The sequence below is a fragment of the Lampetra planeri genome, chromosome 4 (assembly GCF_965212315.1).
Source record: "Lampetra planeri chromosome 4, kcLamPlan1.2.h2, whole genome shotgun sequence".
In the NCBI taxonomy this organism is placed as follows: domain Eukaryota; kingdom Metazoa; phylum Chordata; class Hyperoartia; order Petromyzontiformes; family Petromyzontidae; genus Lampetra; species Lampetra planeri.
Window position 1 is genome coordinate 12,898,006 of NC_136110.1, and position 9,696 is coordinate 12,907,701.

At 44.7% G+C, this 9,696-nt stretch overlaps 1 protein-coding gene across 2 annotated transcripts in view; it reads left to right on the forward strand.

Moving 5' to 3' along the window:
• The window catches only part of LOC144717714 (attractin-like protein 1), a 57,724-nt gene extending 51,643 nt beyond the window's left edge, over positions 1-6,081 (forward strand). For both annotated transcript variants that reach the window (XM_078593300.1, XM_078593301.1), the window contains exons 26-29: positions 34-112; positions 1,988-2,095; positions 2,374-2,488; positions 3,434-6,081. In XM_078593300.1, coding sequence (XP_078449426.1) covers positions 34-112; positions 1,988-2,095; positions 2,374-2,488; positions 3,434-3,537 — 406 coding nt within the window. In that variant the 3' untranslated portion in view covers positions 3,538-6,081. The remainder of the gene's footprint in view (positions 1-33; positions 113-1,987; positions 2,096-2,373; positions 2,489-3,433) is intronic.
• The last annotated feature ends 3,615 nt before the right edge of the window (positions 6,082-9,696 follow it).

A 9,696-nucleotide genomic window follows, 5' to 3' on the forward strand; every position in this document is an offset into this window, starting at 1 on the left:
GTATTAATATTATTATTAAACGTTGTGTTGCAGCTGCTTCCTTTCCCTGCTGCTGCTGGCAGCCGTTGTGTGGAAGATCAAGCACAGCTGCTGGGCATCGCACAGGAGAGAGGTACACCCATTGGAGAACTTGAGAACAGAGAGGGGATTAGAGGTGCCACGATGGGAATGTTGGGTATACAGGGAAAGGATGAAATGTGTGCAGGCATGCGGAGTTACATTGGTAAGGAGCGTAATGTAATTTTGACGAGTATTTGGCTGCTATCAATTTCCACGTGATAAGCCACTTCGTTTAACTCTTATTTGTGATAGCCAGGTTGGTTCTGAAAAATAGCTATATGGCTCAATGGGCCTTACCTGGTAACATAATTTATTTTTAAATGGTTGTAACAGTACAATAACATTTACAAATGATCCATATTTGTTGGGTTAACCCATGTGGTAAATTTATGCCAAAATTGTTGTCATTAATCCACGACCCGACAATATTGTCCCTTTTACAAAGACATCATTTTTACGTCCCAATGTACTAATCAAACTGAAACCAATCCAGCTCATCACCGGTGACTTAAGAATCGTGGGATGGAATCGTAGGACGTAGGACGAAGAACCAACAACTCGTTGCTGACCTAACATCACAGTTCCCTGGCTTTGACCTCCCTCCAAGACAGTGGACAACACTCAACAGACTCCACATGGAGGGACAGGACACGGTAGTGGGGGGGGGGCATGACGCAGTCGGCCCCCCGGCTTTACGAGCGGACGACGAGGGATGTGACCTCCAAGTGCGACTGTGGCCCCCGAGTCCCGGAGCGTGGAACTTATCACAGATCGACCGGCCCTGCACTGACACAGGTTGCGGGAGGCGCTTTATTTGCCCACTCGGCATCTCGGGAAGTCACCGAGCGCGGATCGCCAAAACTCGACGCGTCCCAATGTCCTCCCGTCATATGAAAGAAGCAGACCGGCGACGAGATTTGTCACAACTGAATTCAACAACAACAACAACATCGTCGTCGCCACGCGGCGATGTTTGGCTCAAACCGTGTATGAGCTCTTATCAGGTAGTGGACACGTAACAGTGGTGCACTGGTAGTTTAATGACAAGGATTTTGGCATGAAATTATTGTCATTAATACCACAAACAAATATGGAGTTTTGCATTGGCTTTGAAAAATTATGTTTTAAGTTCATATTTAGATATATCCCTGTCACTCATTTTCATATTCAGTGCCTACTCATATCCCTCTCTCTACTCAGTTTACAATCCAATGCATTCATAGCATATTGATCGCTAATATGCCTTGTATCCTAATCAGATTAAAATCGCGTAATCAAGGTTGCAGGTGGGGGTGGGGGCATAGATGACAGTGGAAAGCAGGAGGCACAAAAAAATACATCGAATTCGAGATTGGACAGGGCTTGGCCTTTCAGAGAAAATCCAATTGTGGACAGAGTGGACAAGGAAAGTCTCGAGCGTGGACTTCATTCAAGACGGAAGTCAGCAGAGCTGACGGACAAGGAGAGATTTGAAAAGAAAGCATCGGAGAGTATAAGGCCCCCCCCCCCCCGGGGGATGTCAACAGAAATAATTAATTCTGGAGTGGATGGCACAACATGAGATGGGAAAGACAGGTGTAGGAAAGTCCGTGTATTTCGTCGCAACGCTGAGGTCGACCGCTTGTAATGTATGAAAGTTGATTTGACGCCAGTGGGAGGGAGATGTCATGAGTGATGATTTTTTTTCCAAGCGGAGGCAAGATCGAGATGATTCGATGGCCATACAATCCTGTAGATCATTGCAGACAAGTACAGCTCTTGGGTTTCCCAAGAACACCATAGGGGATATACAGGTTGACAGGAATGCAGAGCAGCCAAGGAGTGTGCCGGAGCTACCTACACAGCCTAGGAAACATTCGAAAGCGGCATATGTCATCACAGGTGACGGTGAGATCCAGCGTGAGCGCGTATGTGTGTGCTGGTCCAGATGCTGGTGCGTGAAAAGCAGCAGATGGGAAGCCGCCCTGTTGCCTCTGTCAGCCTGGTGCTGCCCCTGCGGGAAGAGCCATTCCTCACCTTCACGGAGCCATTCCCGGTTCGTCTCTCACACCCCTGCGACGTCCAGGGTGTGGAATGAGTTGATCAGTTGCTCCTGGAAAAGTCTTCCACCACAGATTTTAGCGTCGGTGCTTAATTATGAGGTCAAATTCATGGTAATAAGCATTGCCATCCTAGACACTTGGATGTTAATTGCTTGACTGTTCCCGCAATACATTTATAATGCTGAATGTATACAGAACTTCTTTGGCACCGTACATGTAGCCTACCGTGCTAATCGGACAGACAATGCCACTGCTGCTGTTGCACCAACAGATGCTGCCAAAGCCCATCGCCCTGCAGCCTTGTACCGACAACCGCGCCACCATCGTCTCCATTGCTATAATGCTGCCACACGGACTCAACAATGCACCGCCCCCTGGACAGTCGGGTCTGTGGAGCGTGCGCACACACACAATGTTTTTGGCTCGCCATCAAACAAAGACGGTCACTGCATCACGCGTTTTCAGATGCGCTGTCTGGAATGCTCGTCCTTCCTTCATTAGGAAGCCACTATGCACCTTCATCTAGATTGGAAACTCATCTCTTTAGAACTGCTTTTTGTGTTTAGTTTGTTGTCCTTCCCCCGCATCTCCGATTAGAACGGGTTGCTACGGAAGTTCAACGTACATACGTACATGTTGCATATTCAACTCACTGGGGACTGAGAAATGGGAATATTAGTGAAAAGGTGGGACTTGTGAACACCTCTAAAAAATGAGTTACACGATGCACAAACACTTCACTCATTTCAGCTGGTTAACTGGTCTTGGCCGACTTGTGAAGGTCGGATAAGCGACACTGTACCCTACATGAACTTACAGCAATTAATGTACATGTGCATACGCATGTTAGAACTGGGTCAAGTCTTCCTCATCAGCAAATCCTGCAGCAGCTGTCAACAGTTGTGGCTGCTAGAGCTCCTTTTGGTCCTAATGTTCTCAGCAAGTTTGCATGCCGTTCATCTGAATTGTTCAACTGAAGTTAAGGCCAACCAACTGACCGCTTGCTCAGTGACCGGCACTTTCCAGTGCCAGATGCCTTATTTCACCGTTCCCAGATGTCTGAAAGTTGCAGTGTGGCTCCCCTTCACCGCTGAATATCGAAACATGCAAGAGAGTCATAACGTCGTTGTTTTTAAAGACATTGTACTCACCGCAGAGAACTGTAGCGACACGACCGCACTCTTCGATAGCTGGCACCAAACTGTGCCGCACGCCCTCCCGCATGGCCTTGTGGGAGGCTTGGTACAAATAAAGTTATAGTTTTCTTCCGATTTAGTTTTGGTGGTTCCAATGCTTGTGCGTGATTTGTCTCTGTCCGTGTGTGCGCGCAGGGTTGGCGGTGGGCAGTGCCTTGATTGATCTGTTGCATCAACGCGCAGCTGAAGGCAGGGAAAAGGCGCCGGCCGCACGAAGCCGCAAGCACCAAGTGTTGTGAACCATGCTCTGCACTCGTCGGCAAAGATGAAAACCACTTTAGTACACTATGTTTAAACTGCGGTCACGTGAGCGCTCAAATCGATACGAAGCTGCATCAATTCGTTCAAGGACCCATTTGACAGCAATGTGATCTGCCATGCTTGATTCACATGTAACCTCCGATTAGCACGGTTGGCTACATACGGTGCGAAAGAAGTTCAACATACATACGCACGTACATACGCGAGGATAAGGAACTGCTGAGACACAGTACGCGACACTGCATTAGACCACGCAGGTTTTGAATTGTGATTCTGAATGCCACCACGCGGAGCTGTCAGAGTTTGTGCTCATGCCGAGAGTAAATTGAGTGTGAAGATGTGAGAGCTCAAGGAGCCGTGCAGGAAGCCTCGGCCGAGTTCCGTTTATTTGCTCATATGCGACGTGCACATAACCGTCATGAGACGTACTTCATAGTCTTAATTTTTTCGGTAAAGTCACGTAGGTAAAAAATGAATTTAAAATTAATAATTTATTTTATTTGTATTAATTTAAAATTCATTTTTTACCTACGTGACTTTACCGAAAAAACTAAGAGTATGAATCCTTGCAGTCACGAAAGCTTCAAATCTAGAATGAGACGTACTTGCCAGCTATACCCGTTCACGTGGTAGGCTGCAGATGTGGAAACCTCTATGCTCTACCCGCATACCGATATTCAAAGCAGAAAATTGCTGACGAAGTTTTTTGTTCCCACCAAAAATATTCCAAGTGATACGATGAGCTTTGAAAATCCATTTAGGGGTGAAAAGAGTATTTTTTAAGCGGTCACCTTTGACTAATATTAGGAGGCAAGTGTGATTCATACAGGCAACATCTTTAAAGAGAATGGGAAGCGTTCATGTCCTATCAGAAAGTCGTCAAATAAATGCCAGGTACAGTGATGGAAAACAGTATTTGATCCCCTGCTGATTTAGTACGTTTGCCCACTTACAAAGAAATGATCAGTCTATAATTTTAATGGCAGGTTTATTTGAACAGTGAGAGACAGAATAACAACAACAAAATCCAGAAAAACGCATGTCAAAAATGTTATCAATTGATTTGCATTTTAATGAGGGAAATACGTATTTGACCCCCTCTCAATCAGAAAGATTTCTGGCTCCCAGGTGTCTTTTTTACAGGTAACGAGCTGAGATTAGGAGCACACTCTTAAAGGGAATGCTCCTAATCTCAAGGGCAGGTGAGATGTGATTCATGCCACAGGCAGTGGCACAGGAGGAGGACACGATGAGCTCTTGTCCCTTCCTCCACCTGGCAAGACGTGCGTGGTTAACAAGAGACTTTCAATAAACACATTTTTTAAAACGTTTTTCCCCCCACTAAAAATCCCTCTGGGCAGGGGAACGATGAGGCAATTGACTTGTATTTTCCGAGTACAATTATATGAATGCATACTTGGTACTGTTAAATAGATATGCGTTAAAAATATAATTAAAACCATTCGCAAATCCACAATAGCATGAAGGTATCCCGAGACATCGCGTTGGCCCTGGTGGTTTTTGACCCAAACTTCCCGCCAGACCATTCCTGCGACTTTTAACTCTGGTTCACCGAGTTCACTGCTCCACCCTAAATATCTATAGCACGTTAAAACATATATATATAGCACATTGCAAAGGTAAAACATGGCAAGGGTGGAGATGGCAGCAGTTGGTAGAGAGACTGTGGCTAAGGGAGCGGTAATGTAGTGGTTCGCGCATTGCGCTACGAACCCGGTGACCCGAATTCGATTCCTGCTCATGGCCAACATCAGTGGTGATTATCTGAACCGGTCCTGGGCCTCCCCTAGGTCGACTCAGCCTCAAATGAGTACCTGGTGCGGTGTGTAAACATCGCCACTAGGAGGACAGACGGCCAGGCGTGGTGCTGGCCACCCACCCCCTCGTGTGCCGTGCCGGCCTTCATAGGTGCTGCTTGCTAACAGCACTTGCCTGTTACGGCAATACGGGGGATTGTTATGTTTGAGTAAAACATTCAAAATTTGGCTACGCAGGTCGGACCTTTTTACCCAAACGTTTCTGACATTCACACTCCAAATTGTTTCTGCCACTTGGAAGTCTTAGCCAATTGGAAAAACGCCGTTTTTACTGATATCGTGTTTATTTCCTTCAACCAGGCGTGACCCAAGAGACCAGGGGAGGCTCAGTTGCAGACAGTGACCTGGGTCGGTTGTTCAATCAGAAAAATGCAGGGTCCTGGCTGGTCGTACCAATAGCAGCATAGGTTATTTTGGCGACTCGGGTTACTCTTACAAACGACTCTCTCCTGGTCTCTTCAGTTCTCAACAGGTCACTCAACATAAACTTGACATTTGAAGGTGTCATGTCTATAAGAAGAGAGGGTAGTGTGTGAAGAGTTAATTAGTTTAACACCGACTTCCTTTTATGTTGTCTTTTAATGTTACATATGATCCACACCATGATGTAAAGCTGCAATGAACAAAAACGTATATTCACAGCACTTGAAAATATTTTAAATAAAACACAACTGATAAACCACAGCACTGAGATGTATTTTAATGATTTGCTCTATAGTTTGGCTGCGAGTAGTTGCACTGGGTGTGTGACGTGTACAGTATCTCTTTGGCCACAGCAGAACTTAAGCACCGACGCTGCGGCAAGTGCGTATGTACACACACCAGATCAGGAGCACATTTGGGATTCGTACCATTCTCATCGTGCAAAGCCATCACAAAGTGTGGGCGAGGATTCAGTCCTGCCGGCTGAACGGTATTCGGTATGAGAGGCGGCCTTCTGTCCATTTTTTGGTCTCAAATTGTTTTATTATCAATTTCTCGACAAATCTTGTCCTGTATGAGGTTCTTAAACTAAACTATATTTTTTATTCTACCAGGTAAGGCCCACTGAGCTATGTGGCTTTTTTAACAGAAGCGACCTGGCCACAAATGATAGCTCAGCGAAGTGGCTTATGTGGAAATGTATAGCAGCCAAATACTCTAAATGCGTGATGTTGATTCTAAATATGGAGGGAAAAACTGGAGGATCCAGGGAAAAATCCACGCAACCATGGAGAGAGAGACGTACAAACTCCAAATATACAGCAGGCGTCGGGGGTTGGATCGAACAAATGTCCTCCTGTATATCTCACCACCGCGGCACACATTTGTTTACAAAACTAAATAAACTATTAAAACTTTTTATTTTACCAGGTAAGGCCCAATGAGCTATATAGCTGTTTTTCAGAAGCGACCTGGCAACACATCGGATTTCAAAGTAAAATGGCACGAGACCTAAAAAAAGAGACACAATCCTGACAAGATGAAGGAATGTAAACCAATTGAAAGCCCCCTTTGATCCTAACATTTCTTGAGCCTCTTTAATCTTAATTTGATTGAAACGATAAATGCTGCCAGGAATGAGTCACTAAGTGGATTATGCTTTTTGAAATTGCGTTAAGTACATAATGAGAACACATTGCAATAACGTTACCAATAATGCACTGCCAGCAACATTTGACAATATTACTTTTAATTTAAATGCGTTTATGTATGTTGGTTACTCATGACCTAATACGTAATTATGCATATGCCAATTTAACTGTTCAACGGGAAACATTTTAACAATTCTTATCAGCCCCCATGGTGTACGGTGCAGTCTCCAGCTCGAATTCACGGTCTCTCAGGCACCTGTGACATGAAGAAGCATTGCCCAAAACGTCGCCTATTATATATAAAATAAAATTACGCCAGGGTTATTGACGAAAGCGTTGAGGATTTTTTGTTCATTTCAATGTCAGCTCTTTACGACCACGCCCCACACTCGAGCACACTTGGGGAGAGGCGACGGAAAATGGCTGGGTGAGCGCATGCGACAATATACTGAGGAAACGGGAAGCGTGACATACTCCTGGCATCGACCCCGCTACTCATTCCGCAGACATTTCCAGTGGAGGTTTCCGATGCAACACGAAAGTAATCGAGACAAGGGATCATATTAAGTGGTGTGAATGGTTGAGCTCAAATTGTAATGTTAACGTTAAAATAACACGTTCCTTCGGAGTGGGCAGGTAGGAACTTGGTTGGACAGCGCATTCGTGCACGACAGACAAATAATCCCTGGTGGGCAGTGTGGAACCTGTTGTTCCTACCTGTAAAAATCTTTTGTAATTCCCTTAAACAATATTATTTGAAAATCTGACCACATAACGATGGTTTATGTTACTATGCACTTCAATTGATTTCTGTTCAGGACTGTTTCATATCATGCATGATTTTAACCACCATATTGCAACTCACCCACTCACCACACTGCAGGTCAAACACTTCTCTTTCTACTGGGTGCAAGGCTATAACAAAGTTAAGTCCAGATGTTATCTCCCTCGCCTGGTATGCAGGTGGGTTTGTTCAATCCGCACCTTGGCGATGTCTGTATATTTGGAGTTTACAAATTCTCCTCGTGGTCGTGTGGATTTACTCCAGGTCCTCCAGGTTGTACCCTCCACATTTATAAAGCCGTGTCTAGATTATTTGGCTGATACTACTATACATTCCCACTTTGATGAGCTATCAACACATGTGGCCAGGTTGCTTCTGAACAATAGCTCATAGCTCTAAGTGAGCTTTACCTGATAAATTAAAGTTTACTTTAGTTTTTTGGCACTGCTCGACTTGTGAATTCCCTCCCATAGTTTATTTTCCCAAGTTCTCACAACCTTGCTGAATCCACGAAAACGTACTTAAAACAAATTGATGACGCATTAAGTAGTATGCATGTTGAACTTCTTTGGCACCGTACTTAGCCAACCGTGCTAATCGGAGGTGTTTGGAATTTTGGGCCTTTGAGCCCTGTGCTCAGCGACCATAAAACAAAAAAAAAATCTGTATTTTGGTATTTTATGTTCATAAATAATGGTTTAATTCCCCATTGTACAACGTCATTTGGGGGAGGGGAAGGCGGCATTTCTCAGGTAAGTTTTTAATTTAATCTAGGATTGAAGCTTTTGTGACTGCAGGAATTACTATACTCATTGGTTATTTCGGTAAAGTCACGTATGGAGAAATAAAATACAAATAGATCACGACGTTTCGAACGCAACACAAGCACTCGTCCTCAGGTGAAAATGGTGTAAACCACACAGCGAGGGAACACAGAGGGACATCACACATAGAGCACACCGAGAACGGCAAACTGCAGACGCAAATACAGCAAGCAGATGGGAGACGCGAACTCAGCAAACCTTAGAAATATGAAACTAGATTACCGTAATGCACCTCTACGGGGAGGTTGTCCTTACAATTCTGTCCAAAACATCTTTGCCTGTGTTGTCTTCTCTGTGTATGTATCTCTACTTGTTGTAATTTTGCTTCGTTTACCGAGGTTGGGGTCTCCGTTTGTTTCCCATGTGCTTTCTCCGTTTACGTTTCCCCATGTGTTTCCCCCGATTTTTTGCCTGCATTGGTATTTGCATATCCATGCATGGTTACCCTTCCCTTCCTCCACCTCTACAGCCTATATAAGTCCCTGTGTGTTGCTCTCCATGTGTGTATGTCTCTTGGTATGGTGTTGCTCGTTGTCTCTCTGTACTGCCCAAAACACCTTTCCCTGTATCTTCTCTGTCTATGTATCTCTACTACCTTGTACCTCGTGTCTGTTCACGAGTCCTTATCCTCTGTTTACGTTGGTGTGTTCAACCTAGAAGATGAACACAAGATTTAGCAGTCTTTTGAAATACATGCTCAACCAGGTGTAGTGTCTGTGTTGTTGGCCGACTGGGTTGCATCGCATTATATTTCTAAGGTTTGCTGAGTTCGCGTCTCCCATCTTCTTGCTGTATTTGCCTCTGTGCAGTTTTCCGTTCTCGGTGTACTCTGTGTGTGATGTCCCTCTGCGTGTTCCCTCGCTGTGTGGTTTACACCATTTTCACCTGAGGACGAGCGCTTGTGTTGCGTTCGCAACGTCGCGATTTATTTATATATTTTTTTCTTTCTACATACGTGACTTTACCGAAAGAACCAGAGTACAAATTTTTAATTTCTGTATAAATGCTCGCACACAATCAAGCAACTGTCATCAATATACACGTACGTGGTCTGGCTGGCATATTTTAGTCAGTAACATGTAATTTAAGCGATCTTCAATACTACGCAAGCATGGAA